This window comes from Halichoeres trimaculatus, unplaced genomic scaffold, assembly GCF_033239565.1.
Source record: "Halichoeres trimaculatus isolate MK-OKI-2021-1 unplaced genomic scaffold, fHalTri1.1 fHalTri1_scaffold_17, whole genome shotgun sequence".
Classification (NCBI taxonomy): Eukaryota; Metazoa; Chordata; class Actinopteri; order Labriformes; family Labridae; genus Halichoeres; species Halichoeres trimaculatus.
Window position 1 is genome coordinate 17,171,053 of NW_027437195.1, and position 18,810 is coordinate 17,189,862.

General features: G+C 41.1%; 1 protein-coding gene across 1 annotated transcript; it reads right to left on the minus strand.

Annotated features, from left to right (window-relative positions):
• Positions 1-252: 252 nt before the first annotated feature.
• On the minus strand, positions 253-13,227 carry mfsd2aa (MFSD2 lysolipid transporter A, lysophospholipid a). The gene is made up of 14 exons (XM_074692642.1): positions 12,869-13,227; positions 11,352-11,480; positions 10,652-10,776; positions 6,105-6,228; positions 5,941-6,019; positions 5,708-5,853; positions 5,524-5,614; positions 4,935-5,053; positions 4,599-4,682; positions 3,160-3,243; positions 2,944-3,056; positions 2,704-2,847; positions 2,269-2,445; positions 253-1,980 (listed from the first exon to the last, which is right to left on the minus strand). The coding sequence occupies exons 1-14, from the start codon at positions 12,950-12,952 to the stop codon at positions 1,926-1,928; spliced, it is 1,554 nt and encodes a 517-aa protein (XP_074548743.1). The 5' UTR covers positions 12,953-13,227; the 3' UTR covers positions 253-1,925.
• Between the last annotated feature and the right edge of the window lie 5,583 nt (positions 13,228-18,810).

Sequence of the window (18,810 nt, forward strand, 5' to 3'; positions counted from 1 at the left end):
TGTGCTTCATAGTCAGTCAGAAGTTGTTAAAAAAAAACTCCTGATGCTGCCATGAGCACTGAGTTTGAACTGCTTTACTGACATGATGTGTTTGTTAAGGTTTGGATCGCTCTTTCAGTGAAACCAGGCTGTAGTGATAACTCAAGTTGACTCCATATATGAGTTAAACAGACCTCTCTACATGACGTCTTTAAAGGCTGGGGCTAATGGTTTAAATAATGTGATGAGATCAGAGCTTTTTTTTATCGACAAACTTTATTCACATCCATAAAATTAAAAATATACTACACCAGTTCATCACTTCATTGATTTATACAGTACACTGCTCATCAAGGTCCAACTTAGAAAAATATTTACATATTTATACACACAGCAGCTTATTAACACCAGGGACAGATGGGATATTCTTCATCTAGTGCAACTTCAGAACCAAAACAATGTCAGCCATGAGGAAATATATTACATTTTTATCTTAATAACTTAAGCATAAGGATATATGATCATCTGGGTTTGAATCAAGTCACATAAAGAGAGGATAAATGTATAATTTATAATAATAGAGCTGCTGTTTGAGTCACTTCTGTAAAGACAGCTGGTTTATCACACCGCAGCAGCTCATCAGACTTTTCTCAGAAAAAGAAACGTTTTGATGTTTGACGTTCAACCAACAACCAGCCAATGTTTATACAGTATTATACACATGTGCCTTCATAAGTAATCCCTTCAATAGTTAAATAAATAGTTAAATAAAGCCTTTCCTTCCTCTCAGGAAGTGAGAGTGTGCTCTGTGACATACTGAAGTCGATATAAAAGCACATTCAGAAATGTCCTTTTAGCATCGTAGTGAGTGGCTGAAATGTTAGAGCACATAAAGATGTGATGAAAACTCTTCTCTGAGGAAGAAGAAAAAAGAAATTTGAGAAAATCTCAAAGCAACTATTTACAGAAGATATGTGTGTGTAAGGCAGTGATTCAGCCCACATACAGTACATCTTTCCACCCTCAGGAGATTCAAGTACACTTCAAGTTATTTCCTTCATAAAACCATCTGCAGGAATCAGCTCCATCAAATTCAGAGTAGAAATAGCACAGCTCTGTACAGCTTCAAAAGTAGTGCTGGTAAGCCCTTTGGCAATCAGGGCGGACACTTTACAGCATGTAAACATCAGAGGTAACACCAAACTCCAGTCTGCACGAGTGAAGGTCTGAGCTCCTAAACTGGCCGATGAAAACTTCTTCGACAAAACCACAAATCACCAGCTGTGTCCCACTTCAAGACGTTCAGTGTGTGCACACTGCAGATATGGTAAACATGTATGAAGGCTCATTTCCCACAATGCACAGCACAAAAGCAATGAAGGAGGCACTGAGAACCATCTAAGTCAATAACGGATCAGACGGCTACAGGAACATCTCTGTAAACAATTCATCTTTGGAGAAATCCTTGACTACAGCTTCAATGATTACAAACCTCTGTCTTAACTTCCTCTGAGTGATAAGGTGAGCCGGTTTTACTGTCAGTTTAGTGATTGTATCCATCCAGGTTAAGTGCAAACAGATCCCAGTGCTGTGCTTTTAGAAAAGAAGAAAAACAGAAACTAACCCTCCATTTTGGCTCTAATCTGCAACATGATGACACATCATGGAGATCTTCAAACTTTGTGCTTTATATGAAGTATTTTTAAACGCAGTTTTAACTGGAACACAGCTGCAAGTAAAGGACAACAGAAAATAGTTGAACACAAGTTATGACACAGACAGGCCACTAGGGGGTGATGTAAACCTGTGTGATCCACCAGAGGGAGCTTGTTGGAGCAGCAGTGCTGGTCTGTGGTCCCTCCTCTGTTTGTCCAGACACTCAGTGGTTTGTCCCTCAATAGTTTGTGCAAACACATGAAGCAGCCGGGGTTGGCTTGTGCACACTGCTAAACGCTGCTCCCCAGAGCTGAAGTTTCAGACTCTGAATCAGCCTCCGAGTCCCTGTGGAGGACGGGAGAAGAGCCAGGGGTCAGACACAAAAGACTTGGCTTGTCCACACAGGTGGAAAAGGGGCCAACATCAGAGTAAAACTGTTTTTTTTTTTTTTTAAGTTTCTATTGAATCAAACTCAGGTAGAGAAAGCAGAACAGAATTAAAAACCCACTGGTTTATTTGCTGTGGTCACGGATGACTAATTATTGCGATAAAAAGTATTTTCTTTGTCAAATGGTTATTAAAACAAGCTACACTTCTGTTTGCAGTGCTTATTTGCATGTAGATTCCACTTACAGCATTTCCTGCAGCAGTTTGCGGTTGCCCTGCCTCCTCTCCTCATCGATTGGGTAAGTTTTAAGTATCAAGAGTCCAACAATAATAAGAACCACAGGCACCGGAGAAACCAGCACCTTCAGGGTTAAACTGACCGCCTCAGGTTGTGTGCAAGACCCAGTCACGTAGCCCGCAAATCTGAGAAAAAATGCAGATAGACGGAGAAAAACTTGAGCTGCGAGTACAGTTAGTGGAAGATTATGTGATTTCACACCACATGACTGCTGGACTGATGAGCTGTAATGAGGAGCTTATCTAAATAGCGTTACAGATTAAGGCTGTACAGACATGAACTGAGGGATGAGAACAGATTAGGGATGATAACGGGTGAAATATGCAGGCACATGAGATGAAATAAGATGGGTGCATTAAAGAAAAAGGGATCAGTTCGCTTACTTCAAGCTGAGGGTGGAGACACCCAGGGAGACTCCAGAGGCAAACTTGATGAAGAAAACATAGAAAGAGTAGAAGAGCGCTTCATGGCCGTGGATCCCCGGGTTATTCACCTTGAAGTCGTCAACCACATCAGGAAGCATCGACCTGAAAAAGCACACGTAATATTAAAAGGCGAACTCAGAACATAATCAAAGAAAATCCACTCTGAGATCCAGGATTATACTTGTCACATAAACTCACCAAGGCAGCAGGAAAGCTGCAGCCACGCTCACTCCTGCCGCCACTGAGACCAGGTAAGAGATGACCAAGTTGCTCTGGATGCTCACGATCAGGATCATGAAGGGTATAGCCCACTACAGAGGGAGAAGTATGTGAATGCATGTGAGTGGTTGCATAACAGCACGTCCTTGAATGAAGGCGTTTGTTGTACTAACAATAAAGCTCTATTTCACGTACCGAGATACCGCAGTAACTTGCTGTTTTTTTCCCAAAGCGAGTCAGAAACCACTGCCACCACGGGATGGTTAGAGTCCCAGATAACTGCAAAGGAAAAGAAGTGTGACAAAATTATGATGATGTTTATTTAACACATTTATCTGTATAACCAGATTAGAGCAAATAATAGAGACAGATACTTGAAATCATCTGGAAAGTGGCGCTCTGCTCTTAACAAGAATATTTCATTTTTTTCCTACTGTAATATTGTTGCAGAAAAATGTACAACTCCTGTTACAAAGTGAAATAAAAAAAGAAGTGGGACTTAAAAAAAATAATAACAAAAAGAAAAAGGATCTTCAATCCTAGAAGTATTTACCATTTATATTTAAACATGTACAATCTTTATTTTAGGGGGAAAAAAAGACAAAAAAATTATTCAAAATTAAGAAATACTTATTTAATGGTTATTTTTCTTTCTTTTTTTTTTTAATTTAAGGCTTCGAAACCAAAAGACAAAAACCCTTTACAATTAACAAGTAATTGGTTTTTAAGTGATCTGATTGATTTTTTTCAACAATCAGACTAGAATAAATCTTGAAAATGGATGTGCAGCTTGACAAAAAATAATAATTAAAAAAAAAAAAATCAGATTAGATCAGAAAATCCAGTTTTGTTTTTTGGATTGCACTGAAAAGAATCCAAAGGAAAGAATAATTCTCAGAATACTGGATTTAGGGATTTCGTCAAAATGTCTCAGATCATCAACATATTGTGTCACCAAATTAGCAGGATGTTATTCTGGACACAACACAGGCACAATATGCTTTGTGTGGTCTTGACTTTAGGGGGTATCCTAGAGGGGCAGATGACCTTTGACCTCAAGGCCAAACTTGGTCAACTGATGTCAAATGACCACACAAGAACAAGCACAAACTTTACAACCTCAACCTGAGGAAACATGGAGAAAAATCTCCTCTCCGCCTGCACTACCACCTCTCCCAGTATGACACAACGTGGCCAAAACTCTTTCCACTCCTAATCAGCGGGAGGCACCGGAGCAGAGAGTGGGCAGGAGGATGAAACAGGGAGACCTGCTAATAGTGGAAGTTCCCATGGTGGCAGTGACAGATCACCAGGGCAACAAAAGCTCCACTGTGTGCCTGTCTCTCCCTCCATTCCCTGCGAACCCTGGTGAGTGTGTGACAGGGCGATAGGTTCCCAGGAGCCCAAACAACATCTCCCCTCACCCTGAAAATCTGCCCTTTCAGCCCCTGTGCCATGTGTCGCTTCACGTGCGGAAAGACCGCAGAGCATGGACAGGAAACACGACAAAGATGGAGTTCACTCTGTGCTACATGGACGGTTTTCTGCTGCTCTGCTGTCCTCTTAAATCTCAAACTGATCACAGTGTTTACGAGAGGTTTAAGGGTCATTCAGCAGGAAATAGAAACACTCACCATGATGACCAGGAGAATGTTCTGGTAGTCTTTCCGATGGCCAAGAGCGTAGGTGATAAAAAGAGCAAAGTTCCCCTCCAGCAGCTATAAAACATCAAATAAAGAAGTTACATCTTTGTACAAACCACAGAAACAGACAAACAGTTTGGCCTTCAGGGTACACACTCACACCTGTTATAAAAATACATGTGTGTCTTTATCTCTGAAAAAGAGCTAAGCTAATGATTTTATCTTGCCACTTGTCTTAATGCTAAGCTAACTGATTTGTTGACTCATTCTTATCTGTGAAATAAGAGCTGTATTTGATAGGAGGCTGATAAAACAGCCAATTAGTACCATAAAGGCGAGAGAAGTGAAGAGGAATCCGATGACCAGCTTGATGTACGGTCCATGGCTCATCACCAGCCACAGGCCCTGACCGAAGCTGAGGGGCTCCGTTTTTTTCCTCCCACTCTCTGTAGGCAAACACAAAGGAAACAAGGACAACGGTTAAGACAGCTGTTAAAAAATAAGAAACAAACACAGCACAATGTTAGTGTGATGAGACACAAAGTTCCTGTTTGCGTCATCCGGCTGCATTTTTGTATCTTTGAATGATATTTAGCGTCTGTGGCTTTCACATTTTGAAACATTTAAGACAAGACGAAATGTCTCCCAGGGACAGCAGATACAGACTGATACAGTAGAAGAAATAATACATTTTGCAAGCATTAACTAAATCTTAAATACTTTCAAATATTTTTTAAATGACTTCCTTTTTAATCCAGAAGGTTTGACTCCAAGTGATTGATTTTGTCAAGTAGAGTTCAAAGTGATCAGAATTCTAAGTTAAGTCTGACTCCTTGTTAAGTCGTAAATCTCATATTCAGAGCTCAACTTTGCACATTATACAGTTCACACCCATCATCTCTTTTTGAATTCATACCTTTTTGCTCCTTTACACCGACAAACAAGACTGCAGCGCAGAGGACGTAGATGATGCAGATGACCCCTGATGCAATCAGGTAAGCTTGTTTCTAAAGACACAAAAGACCGACTTGTAGATTTACCTCCTTTATTGACTAATAAGTAAAACTCATACATCTCCAAGCAAAGCTACAAACACTCACCGTCTCATCCAGCGTTACATTAGATGGGTTGATATTGGTCAAGTTACTGCTAGATGTAAGCTCATCAGGACAATTTGAGGACCCCCCCACGATCTGTCCCTGGATTGCAGTGCCCAGAACTGTACCCAGCACTTCCACCATCATACCTGAGAGCAACACACAAGTTCAGAGTGAGCACACAGGCCACAGCAGAGAGTGTGATAACTTATGATGAACACACAGCTCTGACGTACGGTAAGCAGTGGCGGAGTCCCGCTCCTTCTGATCACTGCTGATGAACATGGTGAGGGCTGAATATGGCACATGGAAGCACTGTGAACAGACACAAACACAAAGTTAGGCTGCTGTTGACAGTGGGACAAAAGGAACAGAGCAAGTGTCAAAGTGTGATACTGACCGTCTGCATCGACTGGAAGAGGCAGTAAAAGATCAGGTACCAGACCACCTTCCCCTGCTCAAAGGGGGGCACGTACCAGATCAGGAAGTAGGTTAGCACTGCAAACGGAGTGGACAGAAGGATCCTGGGGAGACAGGGAGGGATGGAGGAGAGTTAAGAAGAACTTAAATATCAATATCAAACACTTCTCATGATGAAATTGATCAGGAGACGGTACAGAGAATGGGGCTCTTTCATGTCAAGTCTCTAGGATGGGGTTTCACTTACTGCTGCCCAAAGTCTACAGCCTACTGTGTCCCACTGCTAAAGACTGTGCTTATTGATTCCTGCCAACTGTTACTGTATTTTCCCTCTTTTCCCTTACTCTTCTTGTATAATCTCTTTAATCAGCCTTGTTAGAGCTTTGTGCAGAAAAAGAGCTCAGTCTGGGCTGAAGACGGAGACATTGTGGGCTGACCTGACCGTGTGGCCCCATTGGCTCACCCTGCTCTCACCCTGCTCAGTCTGAGCAGCCTTTCTCTAAGCTGTGTGTGCCCTCCAGCTGACTGTGGACTCAGGAGCTGGTTCAGAAACTTAATGTGAAAAAAGGATGTCAAAAAAAAAAACTGGCACCATGGATTGTATGATAAATGGACATAGTGTTGTGATGTCACCCATCTGTTTTTGATACAGAGTTCTGAAGCCTTTTGAAGTCAGAAGCCATATTGACAGCAAACAATATTTGGGTTAAGGTCAATATTACAGTTTCTGAAACATTCAGAATAACCCATTTACATGCGTTAGCAAACTGGGTTACTCCCTTTTATGTGGTATCCCCATCAAAACAGCACAAACGGACAAAATGTCGGCGCACAAACATCACAACACGATGCGCGACCTTTCCGCTTTTTCCTACTGTATCCTTAGCAACAACAGCAGCAACAGCATGGCAGACTTCCAGTACTCAAATGACCAAGATTCCTAACGAACATTATTTGGGTTAGAAAAGGAGTATCCCATGGGGTGATTTTTTGGTTTAAAAAACGTAATATGAGCATATTTTGTTTTTAAAAAGAGTTTACGGTGTTAACATGGTCTTGCACAACTGGGTTAATGATGTAGCCAATGTTAAACCAACTCAAGAGGCAGGCTTTAGCCTCCTCACTCTCAGCTACAGGTCTGTCAGTCAAGTGAGCTTTTCCTTTGAATGGACAAATTTATGACCTAAACATCTCCTGAATTACCGAATCACAAAAAGAGGTCTCCCTGATTCCAAAAATCATCTTTTTTTTTGGGCTTGGCGAGCATTTGGTACTTCTGGAGCTAACCTCAAGCTGACACCCAATGCATTTCAGTTTTTAGCACTTCCTCACAGTTTCATTTCTCATGACTGGAGGTTTCGGCTTGATGAGCACTCTGTTTGATATTTACACAAGCTTCTAACTGCTGCAAACACAATCCCCACAGCTGCAGGCAAAGCAGAGACACTGTACAGGTAATGTTTTCTCAGCACCTACCCAACCCAACTGAACTGTAACAAGAAGCAATGAAATGAGTCTGATGAGAAATAAGAAATACTTCCAATACAATAACCCAAAATATTCTGTAGTTTCAGCAACACTTGCCGCTTTTTTTGTTTTAAGGACAAAAATGTCTTTGCAGGTTTGGTTTGTTGTTTCATTTAGAAAGAATCCATGAGGGTGTCTGAAATTTATGATCCTGGAAATTTTTGATTGAAATTTGTTATTGACTGAGCAGACAATAAGCTGTGGCTAAGCTGCTAGCTTGAAGACTGCTGATGAAGAGTGTAGTTATGACCTACACTGGCTGAAATCCCCATGATGCAATTCCATGTTTTGGCCTCGATGTAAGATAGATAAATGTAGCCCATCACCAAGAGCCTCTGACTGAACGCAGGGACAATCTATTATTCAATCTGACACATGTGCGCTCACATGTGGTCATGTGAAACCCCTCTGCCCCCCTTTTTATGAGACACACAGGGGAAATAAGACAGAAAGCCCCTCCTGATTTGATCCAATGTGTGAAATGGGTTAATGAGGGCCGGAGAAAGAGTTCAGCTTTGACTGTAAGACACACAGACGAAGCTGGGTGGACAGATTCCTCATGAGTCACATTTGCCGCTTTAACACAGAACATAACCTTGAAGAAAACTCACTATTTTTATTCACAGACAGACTGAAAACAAGAAGACAAGCAAACATGTTCCCAGGTTTCTAGTTACAGTTTCTTTATGCTTGGGAAATTCAACATCGTCAGCAGCAGTATGAAAAAATTATATAGACATACAGATGTCTGTATGTTCTTTTCTAACAGCTGCTTCCTTCTCTTCCATTGGACAAGCTTCGGAGAGGATCATGTACATGTTGCAATTAAACAATGACCTCCATTATTTCTAGCGGGCATGCCTCTTAACCCAAGGTAACCTCTTTCTGCTACTGTGAAACCCCCCTCTCTCTCTCACACACACACACGCACACACACAGCCTAGGAACTCAAACACACACAGAAATGGACACACCCCCATTGGTTTGAGGCTCATGGTGTGTTGTGGGTTGGACCAATCGCAGCAGAAGCCGGTAGATTCCCCCCTCCCCCTCCGCTCATGCAGCACACAGCCGGCATTTCTGACTCAAACACCCACGGTCCTCAAGATATCATCGTGACTTCACATGGGAAATAAGCCCGTTAAATATTTAGATCTGTTCCTCAGCAAGTTATATCATAGCAGCTGTCAGCAATGAGAATTCCAGCACTAGATATTTCTAACAAGGACTTTTCCCTCTTCCCTCCTCATACACACACATCTCAATCTGCCAGCTGAATGTGAAGGTCATCTTTCTTTACAAGCTGACTCTCCACATGCTCAACTGTCAGCTCCACCTGGCCCGACGATCTCTGAGGGTAAATTTGGTCAGCGGACGTCCTGTAACTCAGCAGATCATTTGAATTTTCCAACCTGCACCTTCTCGAACTTCCTGATCAGCATTTTACTTCTCAAGATAAAATACCCCAAAAGGAAACCAAATTATTATTTCCTTTTTTGTTTCTTCATCAAGAGTAAAGACAAACTGTTCACAGATTGCAGGCTGGTAGCCAGAGTATCACATGCACAAGTTCCCACTTTATACTCTCAGTCAGGATCAGTAGGTGAGGTTAATCTATCACTTTGGGTGACTCTGCCACTTTCAAACATCAGATACCTTGGTTTGAGATACAAGTTTTGTGAGTTTAGCACAGTTCTGGCGTTACTTCATTGATTTGTAAGCAGTGATTAAATGGACTACATTAGCAGGTATGGGTGTTGTTTTTTTGCTGCCATCTCATTTATCCACAGTCTATGTGCAGGTGTTTACATGAAACATTGTTGGCCCCATAGACAAGAAAGTCCCTGCAGCTGCTTTTTAAATTGATTATGAATGAATGAATGAATGAATGAATGAGCCTTGGTGCAGCTAAGATAACTTGGTCTAACTTGGACATCACCTCATGACTCTCAAGATCTATTCTCTTTTTTAAAAAAATGATTATCCCTCATCTGAAAAAGCATCATAACAACCTCAGCACCAAACCAGAGGCTTCAAATCAGCTCTGCACCACAAAGAGGTCACGTCACAGGAAATACATCCTCTCTTATTCACAATCAATGCAGGAAACACAGCTGAGAATCAATGAACGCAGAGGAGAAGAGGACCTCTTAGAGCTATTCAGCTACAGTTAGAAGAGCTTTACCAGCTGTTATACTCACTGCTGAGTAGGGATGGTACCTTTCACATTTGAAACAATACGGTACTGAAATCCGTAGCTGGCGATCGATATCTGTACTTCACAGTAACAATTTTTGTTTCTTTTATGGGTTTAAGTGGTAATGAATATTAGTTAGCTTAGTAATGAAATCTTAAGTTTTTCAGTTTAACATATTTATTCTCAGTAGGTAAACTTGCAATGCTGGGTTCATGTCCAGCATGGAAAATAGCCTACTCGTCCACTCCCTCACAGTCACAAGGATGCGTTTAGGTGCTTAAACAAGGTACTGTTTGATTTTGCGTGAATTGGTACTCCCTACCACAGACGTTTTTGCACGATACACTTTCTTACTTTTGTTTTCTTTTATTGATGCTGTGACTCCTGAATTCATACTCAGGGAAAAATAAAGTATATTCATTTCTGTTTTATTCTATTCTAAAAGTACCTGATTCGGTAACTTTCCCTGCTGCTAAGACATTTTTATTAAAATCAAACTTGTGGACAAAAATCAAACTTGTGTTTATGCTGTAGCTGCTGTTTGAGCTCTAGAAAAGTGATTTCTGATGCACACATGCATATTCAGCTGGACCAAATTCCCCTATACATCCTCTGTCATCGCTTCAGCACTGTTGCCATGGTTACTGCCAACTGCTCTTGAGCTGGGTTCAGTTGGTACATTTGCCTCGATTTCCTCACTCAGCTGAATATCTACCCATATTCAGAAACCATCACTGGTTTACCCTCTTTGCTTTGTGAACCTGGACTGAAGTAACGTGCTCCAGAGACATTCAGACACCTACCACGGCATCATGCGACCGATTCTGGTCCATCTGCTCCGGCTCACCAGGAAACCCACTGTGGGGTCGGTGATAGCGTCCCATGCCCGGCCCACGAACAGAATGACTGAGGCATGGGAGGGATCCAGCTGAAGGGCGAGAGTGGAAAAGGAGAGTGAGGCATGAAGCTGAAACAAAGAGGACGCCAAACACTACCTCATATGGTGCTGCGAGAGAATGACTGAAAAAAGAACACACACACAATGAGGTTATGGAGACAATTTGAGGCTTGGAGTACAACACCCGACTGTATTGTTTGTTTAGGAAAAACAGACCATTCAAAGCCTCTCTTATCTCATTTCTCGAGCTGGGAGGTCTTTTCTTAAGTTTTCAGTGTATAGTGGAGGGGTCTGATTTGTTAATTGAGTAACAAAGAAAAGCAGCAGGAGGTGAAGCTAATGCGCTTGACCAGCAGCTGCAGGGGGAAACTGTTAAAGCGATCCGAGGCTGAGAAGAGCGTACACTAACTCTGCTCTTTGAGATAATCAGTATTTTGACCCGTGAAGAACAGAGGGGAAATAGGGGAGTGTGTGTCTGACATATGAAGACAAACGGATCATATGTGAATGAATAAACAGAATTTTATCCTGCCATGTGTGGTATCTCGTTCCTGATGAATAAATGATTCATTCCACAGTGGTTTTATGTGTCTAATTTTAGTCACCTGCGCCACATCGAGCAGGTAGATCTGAAGGAAGAAGCCCAGAGCGCTGCCTGTGATTTGATAGGGAGCTCCACCAATGGCATAGCACAGTTTGCTCCAGACAGTCAGTCGATTTCTCCGGTCCTTTGGCTGGAAATGAGGAGGAGAAAGAGATTTTATGCAGTGAGTTTATGGATCTGTTGATACAGACATGCTATCCCCACAGGAGCTAGGATTTAAGGTTACATGATGTAGGCGGTGGTGCGCAAGGAGGTTATTATCTTCAGCTCCCCTCTGTAGACTTGGGTTTGTTAATCCCTGTTTTTCTGCTTGAACTTCCCTCATCCAGCCCTCTGTGAAAAATCCCCAGTAAAAGTGATACTGTGTTAAACAACCTGCAAACACAAGGGCTTGAGATTGGCTCAAGTTGCTCACCCCATGGCTTAGAATGTCAGATTAGAGGCAAATCCCCTCTGATGATGTGGTGCGATGTGTAAAACTATGAGGTTATTGTAGTGCACACTCTCACTCTGCATCACACAGCGCCCAGCGCTGCTATTGGCTCTAGAAATAGGATGTTGGCTGAGGTGTGACATTTCATGCTGAACAACCAACAGTCAGCAGACAGTCTTTCGACTTATCACATCCCACAGCCACGGCCAATCATCTGAGCCCTAGAGTCCGCTGCTTTTGTCAAAGGAGGACAGCACATCATGACATGAAAATCAGCATCACCTGAGCGCTTATGGGGAATTTACAATATGCTCTTCTCCAACACGTCAGTCCTGATCCATGATGGAAGAGGGTTAAAATAAAACTCAAGCTGCATTAAGACAAACTATTTTTAATGTTAGAGGAAACCTGATGACAGGCGGGGAAACCCCTCAAAGCTTTAATCATACATTATAAATCCTTCAACTAATCTGTAAAGGTGAAATGATCTGAGTTTTTTTTTGTGTGAAGGATCGTGTAAGGTTCTCAAATAAAACTTTAATGCCAACGACTGAAACACAAACCAAACATCTGCAACAAAAATGAGTTACTGAAAGCTCCCAGATTTTCTGAATACATATGCAAGTCTTGGTTTGAGTGTTTCAGAGTTATAGCCAAAATGCTGCTGAGAACTGTTAAACATAGATTTCATCTTCTGCTCTCAAACCAAAGGATGATTCATGCTTCAGCTCTGGAGCAGCAGTAGGCTAACACGTCACCTCCCTGCTGCACATCTGTCATCACTAAAGCCGCTATATTTGACGGAGCGATGCTGTTAAAACAAATTTGACCAATGTATCAGCTGTAATGAGGCCACACAGCGGCCCCTTTAAAACCGGTATATCTGCCCTGTGAGCAGCTGCCCAAGGACAGGCGGACAACGGAAATTTAAATATCGACGACAGGCAAGGGGGCGTTTAGAGTGCTGAAGGAAGTAACGGCCACATTTTATCTTACGTTGCCTTCAATTTAGGCGCCTTTGTAGTTCCCCTCACACTTCATTCAAACAAAATCCCAAAATTTTAAATGTAACCGCTGCCTCTTACCTTTGCCGCCTTGATTTCTGTATTTATAGGTTTCACTGACAGTAAACTCGCCGCGTACTGCTCGGCGCCTTCTCCTCGTGCCATTGTGCTTTCAAGATGTCTTCAGTTTTGAAATAAATCCCCCCGTTTCTGAAATGAATGTACCAGAAGAAAACCCGCTTCACAGCATTTTAAAGCGCCCTCCTCTCTATCTCAGTGCTCCGGCCGTTAGTCAGCCAAGACTCTGTGCTCTGCTCTCCAGCGACTCACTCATCCTACTACGACTGACTGCTTTATACGACACGTCACAGCTCGTGACGTTCAAATCGCGTGTTCCTCACAGCTCGAGCTCCCTCGAGCTCTGTGGAAGCTGCTTCAGGTACAGGAGGAACTATTTCTTCCTTCATCGTGATGGCGAAGGTACTGACCTTGAGAAAAGATAGGAGTACACACCCCACGACATAGAAATCGTGTGAGGGGGTGATTCAGAAATTCACGGCAAATATTCTCACAATATCGACAGACAAGAGAGATTTTTCCTTCAAAATTACACCTAAAATAACTCAAAATGAATCATCAGTTGAAGCTTCATTTTCTCCATATTTGGGAGCCAAAATTTTACACAGTGTTCCCTTGGGGGCAAAAACGTGGGCTAAACAACTCCCTGATTGGCAAAACACACAAGAGTCCTCATTGGCAGAAAAACACACACTAAACTGCCTCCTTGACTGGTTGGAACATGATAAACTGCCTCTCAAGAGGTGAAAATGCATGCCATAGTGCCCCAAAACACTAAAACTTAACACCTTCAGTGGCAGGAACGTGCTGTATCTGCCCCTTTTGCCCCTGCCCTTCAAAAAGTGCACATGCCACTGGCATGTATTGACAAAATAGTTAAAAGGCACAAAAATATCAATAGTTCAGTAGTTAAGATAATTGTTGAGATGTGGCCTTTAGCTAGGCTACCTTTTTCAGTTTGTATTGATATGCATGAAGTGGAGAGTTAAAAATCCATCTCAAAATTATTCAATGCTCATTATAAGTTAGCTTTATTAGCTAAATCTACAATTTACAGCTTTTTGCAATAAATAAAACAAACAATAACAACTGAAATAATCTGACAAAGCTAATAATTGGAAGTGGTTTCTCAAACTTCAACTAAGAGGCCACTTTTAATAATCGTTGCAACCCTAAAAATCTTTGGTAATTAGTAGAGTCTCTTTTTGTTCAAATGAAATGTGGCAAATGTAATGTATAGCCAGATACCATTCCTTAGCAATCTTAGCCCATTCCTCAAATGCAAAGGCCTCCAGTTCACCGGTATTCTTGGTTAGTATGCCTCTATCACATTCTTCAAATCCCACCAGTGATTTTCAGTGGGGTTCAAGTCAGGCGACTGTGAAGGCCACTGTGGGATATACCAGGATTTCATCTAAGACCAAGCCTCGGTGGACTTCGAGGCATGCTTTAGATTAAATTCTGGTTCAAACAACCAAAATAACGCCCAAGCATCAGCTTTCTCACCGACCGCTCAACCGGTTCTCCAAGGATTTCCTGATAGTTGTTGTCTTGTCCTTATGTCCTTAGCACATTGCAGGTTCCCAAGGCCAGAAGAAGCTAAGCAGCCACAGAGCATCACAGAGCCACCGCCATGCTTCACTGTAGGCAGGGCGTTCTTCTCAAAATATGTTTATGTTATGTCCCGTTCTGCTGATCCACAGGCCCAAAATGTGTTTCATTGCTCCACAGATCAAAATCCATGTCTTCAGCATGTAGTTTGCGCAAAACTGTGCAAACTGTACTTTAGTGCCATCTGAAAGTCCTCATGCAAGTCTTTTACAGTTACACTAAGGTTGGTTCCCTTCCTCTTCCAGAATCTGGTGAAAGCTGATGATAACTTCCTCTTCCATCCATGTCTAGGAAGCGTAACCACTGTTCTTTCAACTTTAAATTAGCAAACTATGCCTTCAAGTCTATCTCAGTGCCTTCATTTTGTATCAATTTCATGTTTTTTTAAGGCAATAATATCTTCTCTCAGCCAACTTAATATATTTCTAACATGCAGTCATATGTTACAGCCAACAAAAATCCATTGAGTGTGGAAAGAGAACACCAAATTTGCAAATGACAATTCAAATAAAGTGATTCAATACTCTGAGGATGCATCAGTTATTAAAAGTGGCATTTTGTTTTGAAATTTAAGTAACTACTTGCTAAATAAAAGGTTAGTTTGATTTAGTTACACAAAATAGCTACAATTTTGTGAATTTTGTAAATAAACCCAATTTGCAATGGGGTTGAGTAATTTTGAGTGCAACAGTATATAAGAGAATGTATATTTGTGTAAATTCCGAATTGGGAAATTGGATACTTCCTATTTCGAACAGTAAATAATACACCTGTTGAGTATCTTGTTGTTTGCACTTTGTTTAGTTAATGTTAAAAAGCAGTGAGAGGGAACTTGTTTGAGTGAGGCTTCCATCCAATATGCTTACAGCATCAATATATTTGACCTTTGTACAAACAATGTCCGCCAATGAACAAAGTTTATATGTTTTTTTTCTCCCATTCTTTTGCTTTTACTGTCAGATGACACAAGCTTTTGTTTTCAAGAATAATTTATAAAGGATTTAAAATAAATCTGTCTTTGCATTCTTTGTCTTTTCTACTTTTAAATGTCACTTAAAAGAAAACAACAAAAAACAAAACAAAATAGCCTTTATTGTTTTAAGCACTCACCCTTTCACATTACACCCACAGGCTGACAGTGCATAATAATCAGATTCTTGATTTATTCTTATTGTACCCAACTCTCTGCAACGGCATTCACTAAACAAATATCTTGAAAACTAGCCAGTTCAGACCCACAGAAGAGAGGCTGCTACATACTGTGTCTTCAGGCTCCAAATCAGCAGTCCAATCGAGGACAGGTCGGAAATGTATAGTAAAGAAACAGTCTTTGGTCTTGGTTTCCAGCTTGGGACAGTCCTCTGGGGTAAAAGTCTCTTTATCTCCGGTAATGGCATGCTAAATGAAAAAGAAAAACAAAAAATCAAATCAATAAAATTCTTATTTCATGTTGAAGAATGAATACCAGACAGTGCCACCTTACCTGGATTTCCAAACTCAGCTGTGTCTCAGGATCTGCATGAGAAGGGGGATCAGGAGAAGTCATGGTTAAACTGTTAGGACTAGAACGAAGGTGACAAAGTCCACACCTACGTGTGTGATCAAAGTTTATCTTTATATGTTGTCTGATATCCATAAAGAGTAATTCTGCTTGAAGGCTTTCATACTGAAAGACAAAACCTCTTTTCATTTGGCTTTGTGAATCAGAAATGTAATTATCTAAATGTGTCTATGAGAGAACCTCAAAAACAAAACAGAGAGTGAATCTGCCTATATTCAAATATCTCTGTATAAAGCAGATGAAGACATGGAAGTGGAGTTTACAGTGTGCAGTTCTAGAGCAGTTACTCCCAAAGCGTGGCAAGTGGTCCTCAGAGGTATGGCAGATGGACCTTGGGAGAACGGCAAAAGAAGAAGAAAGATAATCATGTTGTTTCCTTTTTGTGTTTTCTATTAAGCATAGTACACAGGCCAGAAAAATAAACACTTACACAAACTGGACACCATGGGAGGATTCTAAAGGAGAGATGTCAGGTACTGCAAAAAATAAGCTGTGAGCCGTTTGTGGTTCTGTGTTTTTCTATGCACCTCAGAAGAGTTCAGGAAGTGAACTGCTACCTCCTAGCAGGTAACCTCCATTTCCATAAAATGCAAAATGAAAAACACTATTGCTTGGTAACACATTCATCAAATTTATGAGATGGATTATAATAAGGCCCAGGGATATTTGATAAATACCGCTTTCCTTTCTAGCTGTTGTAGATCAGCAGTGGGAAAGGGTCCTGCTGCTTCCAGAAACAGCCAACACAGTCAGCCTTATCTCTTTATGTAACTCCACACTGGTGAATAGAAACAAGTGGGGTCCCCCAGGGCTCAGTCCTCAGTCCACTTCTTTTCAGCCTCTACATGGTCCCATTAGGAAGGACCATCCAAACTGTAACATCTCTTTCCCCTGCTACGCTGATGATACACTGACCTCCCCTTCAAAAAAAAAAACAAAAAAACAGCCAATATTACCTGAACTGTATCCAAGATATCAAGGACTGGCTAGCTCACAGCTTCCTACAGCTAATGAGAATGAAACAGGGGTAACTGTTCTGCTTCTCCCATCATACTGCTGTATGAACGTCAAACACCTCTCCACTTTCAGATTTTATTTCAGTTCCTTCAGTTGTTGACAAATCCCTCCATGTTCTTGCCCCTTCCTATACCTTAAAACTTCTGCTACAATCATGAAATAAACTTGAAGATGATCCACTGACCATCAGTATGGAGGCAGTTGCTTTTACTTTCACTTACTTTTTGACCAATGTGCATCTATTATTACCGTAAGGAGTACTTCAGAATGAGTAAGATCTGTCTGGCTCTACTTTGTCAGTACATTTTTCCCTAACAGTTGCATTTCAGTCTTACTTTTTCCATTAATGGTTACTTATTCCCAATCACTCCACCCTGTCCTTTTAACAAAAAAAGAAACTCAGATTAAAAGTGAATCTCTGAACCCAAAATGCTCATATGAAATCAGAATGTGATGCATATTCAAGAATCAGCTCTTCACACAAAAGTACACGCTCTGTTTTAACAAATAGATGTCCTGTTTTGTAAAATCACAATTCTTAAGGTGCCATAGTCGTTCATAAAGTTATATTTTAGTTATGTTTTGACTTGTGGCTGTGGCTCATTGGTAGAGTCGTCGTCTCTCAAACAGAAGGTTGGGCTCCTGCCGCCCACATGCCGAAGTGTCCTTGAACAAGTTACTGTACCAAAAATAGCCACCACTGCTTTCCAGCAGTGTGTGACTGTCTATGAATGAGATTAGATAATGCTGATGGTTTCTCAATATAGAAAGCCTCTGCCTTCAGAGCGTGTGTGTGGTGTGAACGGGTAAATGAGACTAGCAGTGTAAAAGTACTTTGAGTGGTTAGAAAGGTGCAACATAAGTTCAAGTCCTTCTACCATATTTTCATATGGGCCATAATCCATGTGCACATTGAGAAATATTAATCCGTATTCATATTCCCCCCCTGAACAGACTGACATCCCGCCAGAAGGCAAACATAGACAGACAACAATTCACGCACATGCTTACATGCAAATTAGAGTGACCAATCAACTTAAAGAACATGTTTTTTTTTTTTTTAGCTTTGAGAAGGTCAAAGGTCAAAGGCATCTTTATTATCTCCACAAGAAAATTTAGTTTGCAGCTCCACATCAAGTACATATAACATGAAACATGAAGTCCAGCAGAGAACCCACACATGCACAGGGAGAGAATGCAAACTCAAACCACAAACCTTTATCCCGTGGGGCAACAAAAAAAACAACCAAGTTTGTCATTTAGGCAAAGATTGTTGAAGACATCAAAATGAAACTACAGTCGTTCTTGTAATTAAAAAACAACAAATAATTGTTTTTTACTCTTTAAAAGGGAGCTTAAAGAAATATAACAGTAATAATAAACCTGTTTACCACAACTTTATGTGCAGTCTACATGAACCCTCTTTTAGAATACCTGATCCATTTCTGGCAGAATATCCAGAAGAGTAGAAACTGTTGTTTTTTAGACTGCCATCAGAGAGTGATCATCAGGTCGACACAAATGTTCCACTCTGTGAGAATACGTCTGTGGCTGAGGAGTGCAGAGTCAAAGTGAAACCAGCCTGGAAATTACTCTGTGACTGGAAGAGAGTGGAGAAAAACCTGTGTCTTTGAAGTTACTGAATGTTCTGTCTGTTCCACTTTCATGCATTAGACTTTAGAGAGAACTGTGAGGTACGTGTTAAAAAACACTGAAATGTAATTTCATTTTTTGTTACTGTGAAAGTGACCTGGGG